The following is a 19,757-nucleotide window of genomic DNA, read 5'->3' as shown; positions in this document are numbered from 1 at the left end:
GAGGAGAGCAGTGGGTCGTTTTATGGTGACACTTTCACATGAAAAAAGAAGAAATCTCACCTTGAGGGGAAGAAAGGAGAGAGCATGTTCTATCAGGAGCCTCATTAATCTCTTAGAGTAGAAGATAAACTCGTCTCTGTTGGTCTCCTTGTTCCTACATGGACACACAGAGGTCAGGAGGAAACACAGAGAGAGATTGTGTCAGTGTGAGAGCTCGACTCATGGTAGGGAGGAGAAGTTGGGATAACTCGACCTCTGCAGCTTTAATTCTCCTCAGACACGTTCAAATCCTCAAATCAGGATGTGTGTGAGTGTGTGTGAGTGTGCGTTCTGACCTGATGATGGTGTGCATGCCTCGGACCTGCGGCGTGCTCTCCATCACACTGAGGGTTTTGGGTAAAGGCTGACCCTGATGAGCCGAGGCCAGAGCTGATCTGTGAAAGCCAAACAGAAGCAAACACACAGGATGAGCACATGGAGGGATTAGAGGGGATAAAACCAACATGCAGTAGGGGGCGCTGATTGTCAAAAAGAAAAGAAAGATTCAAAAACAGGTCTCGTCTACAGAATCCTAACTCTGTCAGGGATTCTTTACTGTACAGTTTGTGCAGCTAGCTCCAGGGTTCGGGTTAGAGTAGCTGCTCTGATCTCTCAGAATAATAACTCAAAGTATAATCTGTTCAGAGAGCTGCTAAGGGACAGACATCAGGAAACTGTGAGCTGATGTTTGCAGATGTTAGCGTCATGTAACTGCAGAAGAAGCAGGGGATTCTGTATTTCTCTTCATGCTGGAAGTCAAGACTTTAGCTTTCAATTGGAGCCTTCAGCTCAAACAAACAAAACCAAAACAAAGAAATGAGATTCAGGAACTCAGCACATGAAGTGGATACACTTTCAAACACATGCTTACACGGCCAAGAGCGGCAAAACAAGCTAACGTATTCTGTCAGGACCTCACAGCTGACACACTTTGCTGCATGCTCTGATTATGCTGAACTTTAAAAAAAGGCATGCTTCAGTTTGAACACCCACAACAGCAAGTGGTTTAATGCTTCTCTGACGAACCGTCTTCAATCGGTCATGAAAAGCATCAGACAAGCATGTGAGGGTTTTTTTTAAATTCACAGCAGCCTGTAGCACCAAAACCAGAGAGCATCACATCTACAGAACTACAACACCAGAGAGAGAGAGAGAGAGAGGATGCACAAGGCGAGCCTCACATATCCCAGCGCAGCTTCCTCTGGAGAAGGTGACAGATATTCAATTGTGGAGGTTTAGAAATGAAAAGTTGAGAAGGAGGAGGTGAAAAAAAAACACAGGAAGGAAGTATATAAAAGAACAAGAGCAGAGAAGAGAGAGAGAAGAGAAAGAAAAAGCATTAGAACAGAGAATCAGCTCCACTCCATCACCGCCGTGCAACACTGAACAAATACTTTCCAGTCCAGGGCGGAGGAGAGGAGCGGCCAGCTCGCTTCTATTTGTCTTTAAAGTGGGTTCATGTAAGGTGACGCCATTCATTCACACTCCAACAGGCCCCTTTAGGAGCTGAGAGTACGGATTAGTCCTTTAATGCTCACACAGGGAGCTAACAAACAGACACCAGCTGCCTCAACAGAAACACCTGAGAGAGAGTTTGTTTGAGTTGATGTTGACTCTTTTTAACCTTTACTCTGTCTCTGAGCTGGTGAGTAGGGCTGGGCGATAATTCAATAACGATAATTATCGTGATATTATTTGCTGGGGAGAATCAGACACTTAGTGAGAGGCTCCCTGAGGGACTTTCACAGGATGTGGGACTCATTCTTTAAGTATCTGCAGGAGCTGGACCTCCATGAGATCCCTGATTAGGTGATTACCTAATGGGCAATTTTCAAAAGTGTTGTTGAGGGCGGCAGACCGACCAATAACTATTTATTTATTTATTCATTTTAAGTTATATTTTTTGGCCTTTTATTTGCCTTTATTGATGGGACAGCTGAAGAGAGACAGGAAATGTGGGGAGTAGAGAGCGGGGGAAGACATGCAGGAAATGGTCGACCAGACGGGAATCGAACCGGCGACCCCTCCGACGAGGACTGTAGCCTCTGTTCGTGGGGCGCTTGGACCGCTAGGCCACCAGCGCCCCACAATTTATTTATTTTTAATTGTTTTTATTTCTTATTTTTATTTATCTATTTACTTCATTATTTATTTCCTTTATTTTGCTATTTATTTATACATATTCATTTGTATATGCTTCGCTTTATCATCTAGATTTTAATATAATATGTACTATTATTGTTGTTGTTGTTGTTGTTGTTGTTGTTGTGTGTCACTGTCTGTGTGCTGTTTTGGTTTTGTGTTGTTTTGCATTTAGCAAAATGTCAATAAACATATCAGTGAAAAAAATGTATTTTAAAAATTTGATTATATTTACACCTGTAATTACTGCCCACAACCACTGGAAAGGGAGGGGGCGCTAATGTGTCTTAGATGCTATTTGTAATCATACATTAGACAAAGGAAGAAGACGGCCAATCATGTCGCAGGGTGAGAGGTAGGCGGGGCTTAAAGACGTTTGGAGCGGTATGTAAACACAGCTGAGACGAGCGACAGCGACTCTGAAGGAAACTCAAAACCTACTAGCTCATTGCGGAGTCGTTAGTCTGACACTGTGTCGACTCTGCGTTAACTATTAACTTAATACACTTCATTAAAAACACTTTTACGATGTGGGTAAATAAATCCAATTATGCAAATCATCTCAACCTGAGATAAATCAGAATCTACAAACTAAAACTTCACAAAAATCTACATTAAAGACCTGCTTCCTGTTAGCAGCGTCAGAAATGATGGATTCAAGAAGCTCATCAGAAAACTAAATCCAGATACAAACTAACAAACTGTCTTCAACTTTCACTCAGGAGCAGAAATCTGACTTTGAATTTGAATGAATTAATGATTTGATTTTTATCATGATAATTATTGATGTCAACATCTTTTGTAATATCGCCCAGCTCTACTACAGAGCACCTGAGAGTGTTCATACATGTATTTCTTTATAAGTAAAAGAGTCAGGATATAAACTAAATATATTAAATGTGTCTTTGTTTTCAAATGAAGTATGGAAGAAGAGAATAAAAGCAAGAGGAGAGAGGAGAAGGATCATGGAGGAGGAGATAAAGTAACCAAAGAAGCAGCAGTCATACCTCACAGTGATCTCACGCTGGAATGGTTACACAGCATTCAGCCACGCAAGGGAGGGTCGTGCACGCAAAGGCAGGTGCACACAAACACAGGTTTGTGTGAACAAACAGTAAAACACAAGAGAAAGAAACATGAGATCAAAACAAAGATCAACATTTAGAGGAAATCATCAAACAGGGTTTGTTTTAAAATCAGGGGAGAGACACTTTGAGATGAAATCTTCACTTTGTCAAGATTTATAATGAAAGAAGACAATCTTATACACCTGAGTAGACTGTGTGATCGCAGCTTACAGGAAGCATAAGATCATTTATTGAGTAGAAAAGTGGATGGCCACAGATTTGAGCCTGGCAGAAAGTATGTGCTGCACTTTTATTTAAAGCTCTGATTAATATCTACTGCTATAAAGCTCTACTACCTGGATGTAAACAAGCACAGGTGACAGATGTCATTTCGTAGCGCGGCGTGGTTTGTCAGTATGTTGATCTAGTAAATGGAGATGAAGTTGTATGTAGGCTGTGTCTGGTTAAACTGACATATGACCACTCCACCAGAGCGATGACGAACCAGCACAGGCATGAGGACGTTAACTTGCAAGGAGGACTGAAGGCTGGTGGTGCTAGCTCTGCTATCTTTAGCCACACTTGTGTAACAGTGTGAATCATTTAGACTGCTTACTGAGTGTTTTTGCCTTCAGACTAGTTGGATAGTTTGAATTCTAATTTATGTTTAAATGACTAAAATCAGACTTCCATTAGATCTGTGTCCGATCCGTCTCCAATCCGCTGTGGTCTGGACCGCCGGACAGCTGGAGTCATGTGTCCGAGGTTTTCCCACAGTAATCACTGAATCAAGGATCCTCCTCCTCCTCCTCTCCTCATCCATGTTGTCTTTCTGGTCCTCTGAAAACCTCTGACCTGTTGACTCCAGGCCTTGCTCCGCTCATCATGACTTTGGTTTGTTGCTGTAGTTAAGTGAAATACGATCTGGTGATAACACAGAGTGTTTTATTCTGAAAATTAACCGGATGTTTTCATTTTGTTTTGGTGAAACCTGACTGCCTGTCCCGCTCCATCTGCTCTGTTGAGGTTGATGCGTCATGCTCCGGCATCCGGCTAAAATAGAACGCAACAGAGCGGATCCAGTGGAAGTTAACACATTGACTAGAATGGAAACCTATCAGATCCGGTGCTGTGACGGATTTGAGACGGATGGGACACAGATCTGGTGGAATTTGTCCGTTAAGCAGTATTCACACATGCACAGAAGTCCCTGAAAGCTTCCTGAAAATGTTCGGTCCGAGTCACATGTGTGAATACAAATCACCAAAATCTTCACTCTGAGTTTCTCTGGGATTTTTTTATTTTTTGGGGGGAATTTTTCTGGAATTTTTCCATCCGACAACAATAGAAGTCTTGTGTATCTGATCCGGAGGGCTCCTACCTGCCGGATCAGAGATGCAGCCAGAACAAAAGGAGCGGATCCAGTGGAAGTTAACACATTGACTTTACATTGACACATCAGATCTGGACGGTGCTGTGACGGATCAGAGACGGACTTGACACGGATCTGGTGGAATTTGGCCCCTCCAGAACACTCATAGTCTCTACCCTCCTTAAACAACTCCACCAGTTCTCATTTAAACACGTCAAATTTCATGGTGGATGCTGAGACTACATCATTTAAGAACCACAGCATTGATTCATGTGTCTCACTGCAGGTGTCATAAATGTGAGTGTGAAAGACGCTCAGTGTGTTGGACTGGTGGTCATTAATGAACATGTTGGAGGTGGAGCGGATCATGGGTTGGTACAGGTCATAAAGTGGCTGACAGTACGGCGAGGCGAGGGAAGATGGAGGACACCTGTCCTGGTTTTATGCGACCGTTTATCTCAGGTAACTGGATTAGGTCTTAAACGGTTCACCGGCCTTTACAGGGGGAGGATGGGGACAATGAGATGAAGAGGGGTCTTCAAATAAGTTACTGAAGGATGTGTTTTTAAGTTTCATTTAGCATTATGGTTGATTTCAGTCTTAAACCGACATGATTAGAATTATAGAGAAGAAAAGTAACAACATGGAGTTGAGGCCGCACTTTCTCTACAAAGGATCCCTCACAGACCGGACAAAGAATCACAATCTATAAGGGGAACCAGCGAAGATAAACCAAATGTTCAGGTGAGTCCGATAAAGCTCGATCACGACCCGAACAAATGAAACAGGAACAAGCAGAGAGACTCTTACCTTCTCCAGCTGACTGTGAACATGCTGAACAATCAAATCCAGCGCTACAAAGTTTTCTCCACCTGAGAATAAAAAGTTTTCAAGATGTAAAAGAAAGTAAACACTAACAGAACTTCAGACGCCTCAGTGCACATGTATGAGATGAAGCCGGTGTTGTTCTGTTCTTACACCGACCTCTCGGCACCACGATGTCCGCAGACTGCACCGTGGGCTCGATGTACTGCTCGAACGCCGGCTTCACAAACTTGTTGTACTGTTTGATGATGCCGCTGATGTCCCGTCCGCGCTGGGAGATGTCCCTCTTCAGCCTCCGGATCAGGCGGATGTCGGAGTCTGTGTCCACGAACACCTTCATGTCCAGCAGCTGCAGGAGAGGCGGGGAGAGAGTCAGTCTGATATCTGGATTTATTCATTAAAGCTCCAGTGAGGATTTATAACTTTTGAATGCATCGAACTTTATTTGAGTTTTGTCAAAAGATATCTCAAAAACTGTCATGAACCTTATTTTTAAAATATTATTCATTTATTTCTAATCTTGTTAGAACTGGAAGAAATGCTTTTTTCACCTTTATTTATCATTACCTGATTAATTTAGTTTACCCATGTCTACGATCACATGGTCTATTATCAACGACTGACATTGCTAGCAGCACAAGGTGAAGTATTAAAATTTTGGGTTTTGTCTTATCTGTATTAACAGCTTCTGAATTAATCTGTGGAAGTGTTCTGGTTTCAGTTTGCAGTACGTCTGTAGTCCCAGTACTATTGACTAATACCATATCGGCAGGCTTTGGTAGACAGTCTGTATGGAGAGCAAAAGCAGGCAGAACACAATCCACTGTAATGACATCCTATCTCTAATCAGACGATGATTTATTCATCTCTATAAACAGATATCAGTGTGAACGTGTGAAGCTAACAATCTGTTCTGGATCAAACATTCTAACTCAAAGTTGTGTTGCAAAAGCAAAAAAAAAGGTGATACGATTTCCTGACGTCCTTGAATGCATCAGAAAGGATCAATCCGACCTCCATTCAACAAGCACTCTAAAAGCTACAATTGAAGCCAATGAGGAAGTGTTAAAAACTGCAGTTCCTCGAGTGTCCACTTGAGGCTGGCACCAATAGAAACCACATACACACCCATCTTTTTCACTTTAGCTGATTGACTTTTCCTCAATGGAAGGAAACTGGTCTATTGGTCTATTATCAACGACTGACATTGCTAGCAGCACAAGGTGAAGTATTAAAATTTTGTGTTTTGTCTTATCCATATTTACAGCTTCTGAATAAATATGTGGAAGTGTTCTGGTTTCATCTTGCAGTACTTTTGAAGTCCAAGTACTATTGACTAATACCATATCGGCAGGCTTTGGTAGACAGTCTGTATGGAGAGCAAAAGCAGGCAGAACACAATCCACTGTAACGACATCCTATCTCTAATCAGACGATGATTTATTCATCTCTATAAACAGATATCAGTGTGAACGTGTGAAGCTAACAATCTGTTCTGGATCAAACATTTTAACTTGAAGTTGTGTTGCAAAAGCAAAAAAAAAAGGTGATACGATTTCCTGACGTCCTTGAATGCATCAGAAAGGATCAATCCGACCTCCATTCAACAAACACTCTAAAAGCTAGAATTGAAGCCAATGAGGAAGTGTTAAAAACTGCAGTTCCTCGAGTGTCCACTTGAGGCTGGCACCAATAGAAACCACATACACACCCATCTTTCTCACTTTAGCTGATTGACTTTTCCTCAATGGAAGGACACTTTTAAACCATCCTGAACCCAGAAAGGACCAACAAGTTCATCATCAACAGTGTCAGTGTCAGATAACACCAACACCGCCTTGTAGACGTCGTAGATGAGTTGGAGTAGCATGGCCACTTGAAATCCAACCAGATGCACCCCCATCAGGTCCATCTAGGGTTGCCTGGCACTCATTGGTGAATATAACTTTGGAGAAGTCTGCCTTCATGTATTGTTGAGCCCATTCCAGTCGCTTTTCATGATGTATTTTCTTCAGTGGAGGTCTTTTCTATGCCTTTTGGACCTTTGCCACTCACCTTAGTGTGCTACATCAAATAGACCTGACTACATCATTCAGCCCAACAGCTTTAAAAACGGCCTGACTGGTCGTTAAGTGTCTTTTAGCAACCTCTCGTTTGATTTTTGACAGTTCTCACTTTTATAATGTTCGACAAGCTTTTTCTCCTTTGGGTTTTCTCCCATCCTGACTATTTTGAATGTATCTTTTTATGGGTCGGTGGTCACGCTGTCATTTCTTGGCTTATATCATTGGTAAATTCCCCCTTACTCAGACTCTTGACAGTTTGACTCTTCCTCTTTGGTCAGGTCATTTTTCTTGACAAAGTTGAATAGAACTTGCATAATAATGTGGCACACCTAAATATATACTTGGTCTGTGATAAAGAATATTAGAAAGCTTTGTAGATTCAAACAAAAAGGGTTTTGTTAAAGCACAAGGCCTTAAAGGTGACATATCACGCTTTTTTCATCAATATATATTGGTCTAAGAGGTCCCCAAAACATGTCTTTGAAGTTTATGCTCAAAAAAACACTTTGAAATCAGATTTTGGTCTGCCTGAAAAGCCATCTTCTTCAGTCCTCCTCAGAACACTCTGTTTTCTCTCTGACCACGCCCCCTCAGGAAGTGGAAGTGCCTCGGCTCTCCAGCACGTTGATCTAATGTTTACATGTTGGCTGAATATACACGGCTGCTCACAGATCACGTTACTTCAACCCTCTGAATCTGATCCAGAATCTGATCCTGATGGAGAGGCGCCTGTAGCAGGACCTTTCTGAAGGATTGGTCACAGATTTAGTGTTTCTTGTTGTTTTATTTGTCAGTATGTCGACGTGTGTCTTGGTACACAGCTACGAACATGTAGCTATGTGGCTATGCTAACTAGCGCTAGCACTTATCCATGATAAATAAAAATCATCCACTAGATCTTCAAATCTGCAGACGTGGGGAGTAAAACCGACCTCTGCCAGAAAGGCAGCAGGGACCTTTCCTGAAGGATTGGTCACAGATTCTAGTGTTTACTTGTTGTTTTATTTGTCAGTATGTCGACGTGTGTCTTGGTACACAGCTACAGCTACGACATGTAGCTATGTAGCTATGCTAACTAGCGCTAGCACGTATCCATGGTAAATAAAAATCATCCACTAGATCTTCAAATCTGCAGACGTGGGGAGTCAAACCGACCTTTGTGTTTATTAAGACAGCCTACAACTAGCATGCCTCCCTCCTAAGCTCCTTGTTAGCACACATTTGTGCAGGTAATGAAAAACGGAGGAGGGGTTGAGTATTATTTTATACGGTCTATGGGCTGAACAAGCTCCGAGCTCTGACTCCGTGACAGACCGGATATTGTTGTTACGTAACAAAAACACGGAAGTATGAAACGGTTCATTTCACACACATTTACAGAAAGGTGGAGAAATCAGAACAGGGGCAGAATGGATTTTTCATCATTCTCGGGGGGTTTGTAGACAGGGACACATATTTCAGGTAGAGAACCATTGAAAAGTCAATTTTGCATGATATGTCACCTTTAAATATATCATACTAAAACACTATTTTTTTCTGAACATCAGTCTTCCAGATTTTCAAGAAAAGGTTACCTGCATAGTAATTTGGAACCCAGTGTAGATGTATTAAATAAGTGGGGAACGAATGACCGACTGAAGGAGACTTCATCTTTAAGTCGTATAAAAAACGAGACTGCTGCGTCGCTGCAGAAAGAGACACTGAGGAAATATTTTCAGAGTTGCTTCAATGATCTGACACTTTTACAGCTGAAATGTGTCGTTCAGGTCAGGACATGTTGAAGGATCAAACCCGGACACATCAGTTATCTTTGTCGCTCTGAAGACTCAGTCAGCCGTTCATCCGTCCACTAAGCTCCATTAAACTGAACCTCAACTCAGCAAAACCAGGAAAAATCAATGAGGCAGCATCACAACACAGAGGCAACAGCAGCTCACCGAAAGAACTATTGACGCCTGCTGAGATGAAAAGAAGTTTGTGAGTGATTTAAATGAGGATGACAGCGGGACGGTGAAGGTGTAACTCAGATGCACAACAAGCCGGTGGATTCTGCCCGCTGTAAATCTGAAGGACCGACAGACAGCGTGGTTGCTGGATAAGCACGGCTGTCAGCCTATGGGAGGAGAGGAATGAGGAAGGGTTGATCCCAAAGGTTAGAGAGCGAGGCCGAGGCTGTAGATCATTTTCTAACCTGCTCCGTCAGGAAACACACAGCTGCTGTTTGTCACAGCGCTCAGGGAGGAACAAAACACAGATGGGGATATTTTTTAGAAACCTGCTCATCCATTTCTTGAGGAAGTCTGACGTCACATCCGGTCACTTTTTTATGGGATATGTTCAAACAAAAGACCAGCAGGTTCCTCTTTCAGGGTTCCCATCAGCTCAAGTACATTTGTCTTTTTTTCTATTCTTACAATATCGCCACAAACTCAATGAACTCCATGAACTTGTGTCTCCGTCACCCCTGATAACCTTTAACCCCTGACCGTGCTCTGCAGGCGATCAGAGAGAGAGAGAGAGAGAGGTCCTTGAGTACGTCCCTCCTGTTAATGCACTGACTGAGATACAACGTCTCAAGCTGACTATCCACCACGATCACCAAGGTCCTTGAATGCGTCCCTTTAAAATGTTCAAGTACCTCACAAGTGTCAGCCAGAGAGCTTTCTGTTTTTAATTCCTTTAACTGTGGAACTCTGCCTCTGGACATTAAGACGGTGAGCTCTCTGGGTGTATTTTAAAAGTAAACTTAAGACTTACTTTCTTAATCTGGCTTTTAACTTGGAATAATTTCCTTTTAGCCCTGCATTATTACCATTATGAATGATGTGTTAGCATCATTTTATTTTTTATTTTTTTATATTTTTTTATTCATTTTTTGGGATTATTTTATTGTATTAATCTGGTATTTATTTTATTTTATTGATCTAGTATTTATTTTATTGTATTAATCTGGTATTTATTTTATTTTATTGTTCTGGTATTTATTTTATTTTATTGTTCTGGTATTTATTTTATTTTATTGTTCTGGTATTTATTTTATTTTATTGTTCTGGTATTTATTTTATTTTATTAATCTGGTATTTTTTATTTTTTTTTAATCTGGTATTTATTTTATTTTATTGATCTGTTTTTTATTTTATTTTATTGATCTAGTATTTATTTTATTTTATTGATCTGGTGTTTATTTTATTTTATTGATCTAGTATTTATTTTATTAATCTGGTATTTATTTTATTTTATTGTTCTGATATTTATTTTATTTTATTGATCTAGTATTTATTTTATTTTATTAATCTGGGATTTATTTTATTTTATTAATCTGGTATTTTTTTTTTTTATTAATCTGTTTTTTATTTTATTTTATTGATCTGTTTTTTATTTTATTTTATTGATCTAGTATTTATTTTATTTTATTGATCTGTTTTTCATTTGATTTTTTGAATTGATTGATTTTATTTTAATTGATTTTATTCTATTTTTATAAATATTTTTTTATTTTTTACATTTCTATAAAGTTTCTTCATTTTACAATAAAAATGAATAAACGTCTGAAAGTTCTTGTTGGTAAAATATATACTTGTAAAATTTGAATATATTTGGATTTTAAAGTCTGACCTGTTTCCCATCTGTTAACACAGAGGAGGCTTTAAGACCTATACTTCAACCTGTCAGCAGGGGGTGCTCTAAGTGTTTTGGCTTCACCTTCGGAGGGCTGTCACGTCCTCCATCTTTTATGGAAACCATCAAAAATCCTATCATTTCAAACTTGCCATAAAAGCGGTCATATTTTAAAGCATGGTTACCTCAGTGGGTTTATTAATCTCTAACAGATTAATCATCTCATTCCACTCCCAACATGTACATCAGTGAGCAGCGCCTCACTCCCTCAGACCTCTTCATTAGCATATCTGATCTGCAGCAATAATTGACTACAACCACGAGAATGGACTCGAACACAATCAATCACGGCGGACGGCAGCTGTTATAAAGTGAATCAGAGGGTAATCGAGCACAAAGCCGAGGTCTCGGGGGAGGCCCGGCGTCTTATCACCACGGTCCAGCTCACACCCTCGACAGTGGTGTAGTAAAGTCTGCAGGATTCATTCTGTCCTCACTGACCAGGTTCCTCCTACACACACACACACACACACACAAGCATAAATACAGGATGTTCATGGCTTTAATTTAACTGTTGGTATGGATTAAGATTATTGTGTGTTCATTTTAATAACCTTTATTATGATTGTTTGTATGACTGACCATTTTCATTCCTTGGCTTTCAACCCTACATGAGACTCTGCTCCTGTTTTAGTGTTTTATGGTTTGTTTTTATTTATTGTTTTATTGTTTTTATTGTTTTATTATCCTGTGTTTTAAATGTTTTTATGCCTGCGTTGTTTGTCTATTTATGTACAGCACTCTGTTCCGGCTGTGGTCGTTTTGAAGTGCTTTATAAATAAAGTTGAGTTGAGTTTTTGTTTATAATCTCAAATTAATAAAAAGGAAACATTCAGGGGTTTTGTTTCTGGTGAGTCTCAGCTTCACTGTAAAAAGTAAATCACTCAGAGCTTTTACTTTAGCTTGCTTTAGAGGTATGAACCCCAAAAATAGAAAATACAATTTCTTGTAATTCACGGCCGTACGTTTGCTGAAATAACAACATCATAATTCAGATTTGTAAGAAGTAAATATAGTATAGTATAGTGGTGGGCGATATGAAAAAAATCTTCTATCACGATATGGACTACTTAAGGATATACAAAGGGACAGGGAGAGAGAAGGAGAGAGAGACCTAACACACTTAGATGGAGAGGGACCATCTCACCATGATGCCAAAAAAAAATCTGTGGGGTGATCCTAATGATTAAGCAACCCTTAGTGTCCACAATCATTACTGAAGCTTGGGTCAGAGGGTTGCCGCCGTGCTGTGTTCTATTTGTGTAACAAGACCACCACTGGTGCAGATGAAACCACTTGGGTCAGATTAGCCGAGCGGTACGGCTCGGCACCCGGGCCGCGAGAGCCGTCAGACCGAAGGACCCAACCCGCCGCGGGAGACCCAGGCCAGGGGACAAGCCAAGGACCCAGACCGGAAGCAAGCAAGTACCGCCGGAGCACCCAGGGCGACCCCCAGGTCACCCAGTAGGAGGAAAGGGGGGCGAGGGGGGAGAGATCCCGCAGCCCCCCCAAGGGACACCCCCACAACACCGCCCCTACAGCCCCCCAAGACGGAGCCAAAGGAGCCACCAGGGCCGAGGGGGCCCGGCACCAGGAGCAGACAGCCAGGCAGACGGGCAGGACCAGGACCAGAGCCCACCAACCGGCGCGCCGGAGCGGGGGGAGGGCGGAGGCGGCAGGGCCAATCCCCCCTGCCCCCCCCAGACGGCCTGACCACTCCCCTCAGCCACGCCCCCCACCCACGCCCTGCGACTGATGGACCAGGCCGCGGGGGCATGGAGGGACACCCCAATGGCTGCCGTAGTAACACCCCCCCAGCTGCGCACCACCCCACCCCTCCAAGAGGACCGCGAGGGAACCCCGGGAAACCCGGCCCCGAGGGCAGCCGCGGACCAGGCCCCCACAGGGGAGGGGGCAGCAGGGGGACGGAGGGTGACAGGGACACCAGCCACCCACCCAGCCCCGATGGACCCCCAATTAGTAGGGCCGAGCCAAACACTAAGGCCCCGCCAGAAAACGATAGACAGTTTTCTATCGTATGTACAATATATATCGTCATATCGCCCATCACTAGTATAGTATAGTATTGTAAAAATACAGACTTCATCATGTTGGTCTTCAAAAGGAGAAGATAACAAGTTTTCAAATGTTTGTTGATATGATATTTGTTGAATCAAAGCCGGATTGATCACATCTGATGCGTTCCAAAAAGGTGGGAAATTACACTCTGGTTGACTTTGGTAACACGGCGTCCAGCAGACGAGTCGCTCAAGTTGACATATCTGATCTAGAACAGATTGTTAGCTGCACACGTCTTTATGAATCATCTCACCACACAGATAAATGAGCTTATTTAACGTCTCCGCTCAGAATCGAAAGACTCTGTTCTGTATTAATCAGTGTGTTGGTCGCCATTGAGCAGACAGAGTCATTAATTAGGACTGACACAGAGAACAGAGGAAGAAGAAAGAGAGAGAGAAGTCTGAGTCCAAAGTGTTTGGATTGGGACTTAATGAAAAACTGTTCCAGCTTATGTGAGTTAAAATGAAATGACAGGGTACAAAATATGACACGGCAACTTTATTCCACCTCAGGAAATGTGTTTGGAACAGCTAAAAACTAAAGTAATAAATAAACTTTGTGACATAATAAAGAAGATAAATGAGTCTTACCTTGAGCAGCTCCTTGTTGGCGAAAGCCAGGATCCCCTCGAAGATGACAACGTTGGCCCCGTACACGGTTTTCTGAGAGGAACAAATCAAAAGGTTTTCTTCTTCACTTGTTTCCTCAAAGTTTATCAGAAACAACAATACGTTTTTTATGTCCCTGCAAAGTATTCAGGTGACTTTATACAGAAAGAATCATGGCGAAATACAGGAAATGTGTAGGAGTGAGATATAAAGGTGTAAAACTAGAGATATGAGCCTTCAGTGAACTAAAACAAATAAGCCCAAACATGCAGGCCTGCTCGCCGTACCTAAAGTCTCTAAAAGTAGTATGGGAGGTAGAGCCTTCAGTTCTCAGGCCCCTCTCCTTTGGAGTCATCTTCCAGTCAGGGTCCGAGAGGCAGACACCCTCTCTACTTTTAAGAGTAGGCTTCAAACTTTCCTTTTTGATAAAGCTTATAGTTAGAGCTGGATCAGGCTTGGACCAGGTCTAAGTTATGCTGCTATAGGCTTAGACTGAGACACTGGGATCCCCTCTCTCTGCCTGACTCTTACTTTAACTCTTCCTGTCCCATTAAAGTTACCAACCATAGACCTTTCTGGAGTCCCTGAGCTCCCTTGTCTCGTAGGTTCCTCTGGATCTCTGCTGCTATGGACGTGCCAGACTCCAGCTGCTACAACTACTACTATCCGTCTCCCCACTATCATCTCTCTCTCTCTTCATCTCCCTCTATCCCTCTCTCCAACTCGGTCTCAGCAGATGTGTGTCTAACATGAGTCTGGTCCTGCTGGAGGTTTCTGCCTGTTAAAGGAAGTTTGTCCTTGCCACTGTAACTTGCTAAATGCTGCAAAGTGCTCTGCTCATGGTGGATTAAGATGAGATCAGACTGAGTCCTGTCTGTAAGATGGGACTGGATCTGATCCTGGTCTTGATGTTAGGTTTTCCTCCAACATATCTCTCTTATAAATGAGCTCACAGATAATCTACAAGCAACAAAATCCTGATAAACCTCGTCATGAAACTTCTTCACAACCAGGGAGGAAAATAAATGTGTGTGTGTGTGAGTCGTGAGAGAGTGAGTGTGTGTGTTTGTGTGTAAGTGAGGGAGAGATTAATCACTGTCTCAATCAAAGACAAAATGCTGCTGAGTATGTCACAATCCTATTACCTTTCACTGACCAGCTTCATGCTAAAGTCAATGGACTGGACACTTCAGTATTGATTCAGAGAGAGAGAGAGAGAGAGAGAGAGAGAGAGGGAGAGAGAGAGAGAGAGAGAGAGAGAGAGAGGGGGAGAGAGAGAGAGAGAGAGAGAGAGAGAGAGAGAGAGGGAGAGCGTTGAGGCGAGGTTTGTGTGTGAAAAGCTGAAAGTGAATTCTAAAGAAACAGATGAGTGTTTATCGATTTGTTCATTTCCCTGTTCTCTGTGTGGAGATGATTTAGAGGCTCTGTAATGTGTTAAAGTAAAGAGAGAGAGAGAGAGAGAGAGAGAGAGAGAGAGAGAGAGAGAGAGAGAGAGAGAAGGTGACCTCTAGTTTAACCATAGAAGAAGAAACTACTACACCCTCTCCCTCCTCTTCGTCTTGGTGGATATAAAACAGACAAACATAAACACACAGAGTATATACGGCCTGGAGCTCTCTGAACCTGGCAGTCCTCCGCCCCCCCCCTCGGGGCCCGGGGGCTTAATTACATCCCCTCCTCTACAAAAGGCCCGTAAAATGATTTCAGAGTCGTGAGAGGCGATTCCCCGCGCGGTGTTGTGCCTTTCAGCCATGAAATTACATCGCCGAGAAATAGAGAGGAGTTGTCGGAGGGCTACAACACCAGATTGATTCTTCACGAGGCTTTCAGGAGCGCCATTGTGCTCTTTGCCTGGGTTAATGTCCTGCTCACTAAATCCTTAATAATTAGCTAATTAGCAGCCGTCTCAATTGGCACCGGCTCCCGTGACATCCCAGGAGGTGCTCGGTGATTTGTAACAGCTGTGGTGACTTTATCTGCTAAATTAAACAAAGACAGGGCCGAAGTGATTCAGGGACCAGATCGGCAAAGAGGAAAAATAAACCAGTACAGGAATAAAAGTACATTTCAACCAAGAGTTCCTGGGTCTTTTAGCCCCCAGATCTACTTTACCCTGAACTAAAAGGTTCCTGTGCCCCCATTGTTGTCTGCGTTTCGACCGCGGCCTGAAGTCCCGGGTAGATTGTGTAAATCAGGTCAGTGACGTATAGAGGAAAAAACAAAAGTAAACGCACTACACCACCAGACCAGTAGAGGGCAGTAAAACAAAGAGGAATGCCATTCATCACAGATGACACCATAGAAGCAGACGGACAGGTAGGTATCATTATGAGCAACACAACAGTTAGCCTGTTAGCATGAAGAGACTCAGCTGGCGCTGTTTTAGATGGTGCTATATTTCATCACAGATGGATTCACTGAATCAACACGTGAGAGGAGATAAGCGCGAGTAGCAAAGACGTTTCAACACGGCTTTAAAATCCTTTGACACTACACCACCAGACCAGTAGAGGGCAGTAAAACAAAGACGAATGCCATTCATCACAGATGGAAAAAACAATGACTGTGAATGGTTTTTGGAAAATTTTGAAAAAAAAATTTTGAAGAAAATTTTGAAAAAACATTTGACAAAAAATTTGAAAAAAAAAATTCGGAAACATTTTTTTGGAAAAAAATCTGGGAAAAAAAAGTTTTGGCAAAAAATTTGAAAAATTTTTTTTTTGAAAAAATAAAATCTAACAAAAAAAAATTTAAAATCATTTTTTTTAAAAAAAAAATTTGAAAAATTTTTTTTGAAAAAAATGTTGACAAAAAAAATGTTGACAAAAAAATGTTGACAAAAAAGTTGACAGGAGCCTGTCGAAAAAAATAAATTTTCCTCAAATTGTAAATTGTGCTCCAAAAGCAGAAAAACATGAAAAAAAGTGAAAATTTTGCTCCTGCGATTAAAAACGTGGAAAAAGCAATGAATGAATCAACACGTGAGAGGAGATAAGCGCGAGTAGCAAAGACGTTTCAACACGGCTTTAAAATCCTTTTGAACTCAAAAAGCCGTGGCAGAGATCGACCGGTGTTTTGGTTTAAACAGCGACCCTGTTAACTGAAGACTCTCAGCCGGATGCATCCCTCATAAACGTCTTTAGACGATCATTAAATATCTGATGAGGATATTTTGAAATCTTAATAAAAACTAAACTAGTTTGCATTCCCAGGAACTCCCTCTGTGTTTCAACAGCTGTGTAAACTCCACAAACACTGACACGTTCAGCTGAAGGTCTCCAGTTTACAGGGTCACTTTTAAAAGCGGAACACCGGGAGGAGAGACGCATTCACGGTGGGCTGAGAGAAGACAACTGTTACAAGCTGCTAAATCAAGAGAATCCCAGCTTCTTCTTTTGAAAAGTACACACACATACAAAAAAGATAGAACAAATAAAAACTAATGAAAGAAAGAGAAATCAAGTGAATCACAGATGTGTGTGATGTTATTGTGGACGGAGGGCGGAATAAAAACACTGCGGTTAATCTACCAATCAGACATGTTCATCATTACAGGCCCCGCCCCCCGAAAGTCCCAGGACTTTTGAAAAGTACTACCCCACTAGCAGGGGCTTTTTAAGGGGGAGATTATCTACCCCTGAACTAAATGTAGACCCTGGGTCCACTGGTCGAAATGCACGTAGTTCTGGGGTAAAGTTCCTCTCGTTGAAACATGCCTGAACTGTCATGTGAGATATCTCCAGCTGTAGTACCCATAGCTGTGTGGCGATTAAAGTGGATACAGTCAGTTAAAAACAGGGTTCAGGTGAGACGGTCTTACCCATTCCTTCCGTCTGCAGTGAGACTTGAAGTCGTACACGGGGACTTTGACGCTCTTCCCTTTCTTCAGCTTTCGGATGACGGTGATCAGCAGCTCGAAGTCGAAGGCGTCAGGGTGGTCGAAGTTGTACTCGTTTTTGGCCGCCAGCTCCTGCTCGTCTTTATTCAACACCTAACACACGAGACAGCAGCAGGAATGAAGATCAAGAAGTCTAGCAGGGTGCTTTGTTGAATGTTTTGAGGTAATATCAAGAGAATGTTTAGCTTTTGCTGCAGTTTATGATTAATCCACATCAAGATCCTCCTCATCACCTCGCCCCCTCATACCTGACTGACCTCCTCCAACGCCACTCCCCATCTCAATGCCAACCTCCTGTCCCCCATCACCAAGACCAAGCACCACACCTTGGGGGACATAGCCTTTGCCGTCGCTGCCCCGGCTCTCTGGAACTCCCTCCCTCCACACATCCTCAACTCTGACTCACTTCAATCATTTAAAAACCAAGGTGTGGTGCTTGGTCTTGGTGATGGGGGACAGAGCCTTTGTCGTCGCTGCCCCGGCTCTCTGGAACTCCCTCCCTCCACACATCCTCAACTCTGACTCACTTCACTCATTTAAAAACCACCTCAAGACCTTCCTGTTCCTCTGTCTTTGTTCTGTTTTCTTTACACTACCAGTCAAAAGTTTGGAAACACCTTCTCATTCAAGGGTTTGTATTTATTTGAATTATTTTAAACCCTGTAGATTAATACCAAAGACATCAAAACTATGAAAGAACATATATGGAATTATTTGATTAACAAAAAAGTGTTAAACAAAGCAGAATATGTTTTTTATTTTAGATTCTGTAAAGTAGCCCCCCTTTTTCCTTCATGACAGCTTTGCACACTCTTGGTATTCTCTCAGTCTGCTTCATGAAGTGGTCTCCTGGAATGGTTTCTAATGAACATGAGCCTTGTCAAGAGTTCATTTGTAGGCAAGGCAAGGCAGCTTTATTTGTATAGCGCATTTCATACACGAGGGCAACTCCATGTGCTTTACATTAAAATATTACAATCATTGGAGACATTCAGACAAGCATAAAAGAACATAATTAAAATGACAAATATAATAGAACAGAAAAGAAAAGGAAAACTAGAAATATATTAAAAATTACATTAAAATTTTTATTTAAAGTGGGTTAAAATAATCTAAGATGGGAAGGCAGAGGTAAATAAAAAGGTCTTAATCTTTGATTTAAAAGAGGTGAGAGTTGGAGCAGACCTGCAGCTTTCAGGGAGTGTGTTCCAGATATGTGGTGCATAATGACTAAACACTGCTTCACCATGTTTCCTTCTGACTCTAGGGACTGAAAGCAGACCAGTACCTGATGACCTCAGAGGTCGAGGTGGTTCATAAAGTAGCAGCAGATCAGCCTAAACCATTCAGTGCTTTATAAACCATCAGCAGGATTTTAAAGTCTATTCTCTGACAGACAGGAACCCAGTGTAGGGATCTAAGAACTGGAGTGATGTGGTCTACTTTGTTGGTCCTTGTTAGGACCCGAGCAGCAGCATTCTGTATGAGCTGCAGCCGTCTCATGGACTTTTTAGGGAGTCCTGTAAAGACCCCGTTACAGTAGTCTGGTCTGCTAAAGATAAATGCATGGACCAGTTTTTCTGCATCCTGCTGAGACATGAGTCCTTTAATCCTTGATATATTCTTCAGGTGATAGTAGGCTGACTTTGTAATGGTCTTAATGTGGCTGCTATAATTAAGGTCTGAGTCTAAGACTACACCAAGGTTTCTGGCTTGGTTTGAACATTTCATCTGTGCAGATTGGAGCTGAGCAGTAACCTTTAAAGGTGACATATCATGCAAAATTGACTTTTTAATGGTTCTCTACCTGAAATATGTGTCCCTGTCTACAAAACTCCCGAGAATGAAAAAAATCCATTCTGCCCCTGTTCTGATTTCTCCACCTTTCTGTAAATGTGTGTGAAACGAGCCGTTTCAGACTTCAGTGTTTTTGTTACGTAACAACAATATCCGGTCTGTCACGGAGTCAGAGCTCGGAGC

General features: G+C 42.0%; 1 protein-coding gene across 2 annotated transcripts in view; it reads right to left on the bottom strand.

Moving 5' to 3' along the window:
- Positions 1-19,757, bottom strand: part of si:ch211-243j20.2 (uridine-cytidine kinase-like 1) — a 38,263-nt gene that overhangs the window by 8,463 nt on the left and 10,043 nt on the right. For both annotated transcript variants that reach the window (XM_034699948.1, XM_034699949.1), the window contains exons 4-10: positions 17,700-17,870; positions 13,862-13,933; positions 5,605-5,794; positions 5,431-5,492; positions 3,189-3,205; positions 336-434; positions 61-154 (exon numbers count right to left, since the gene is read on the bottom strand). In XM_034699948.1, the coding sequence (XP_034555839.1) occupies positions 61-154; positions 336-434; positions 3,189-3,205; positions 5,431-5,492; positions 5,605-5,794; positions 13,862-13,933; positions 17,700-17,870 (705 nt within the window). The remainder of the gene's footprint in view (positions 1-60; positions 155-335; positions 435-3,188; positions 3,206-5,430; positions 5,493-5,604; positions 5,795-13,861; positions 13,934-17,699; positions 17,871-19,757) is intronic.

This window comes from Notolabrus celidotus, chromosome 13, assembly GCF_009762535.1.
Source record: "Notolabrus celidotus isolate fNotCel1 chromosome 13, fNotCel1.pri, whole genome shotgun sequence".
NCBI classification, from domain to species: domain Eukaryota; kingdom Metazoa; phylum Chordata; class Actinopteri; order Labriformes; family Labridae; genus Notolabrus; species Notolabrus celidotus.
Note: the sequence above shows the minus strand (reverse complement) of the source record. Positions and strands in the feature narration are given on the sequence as shown.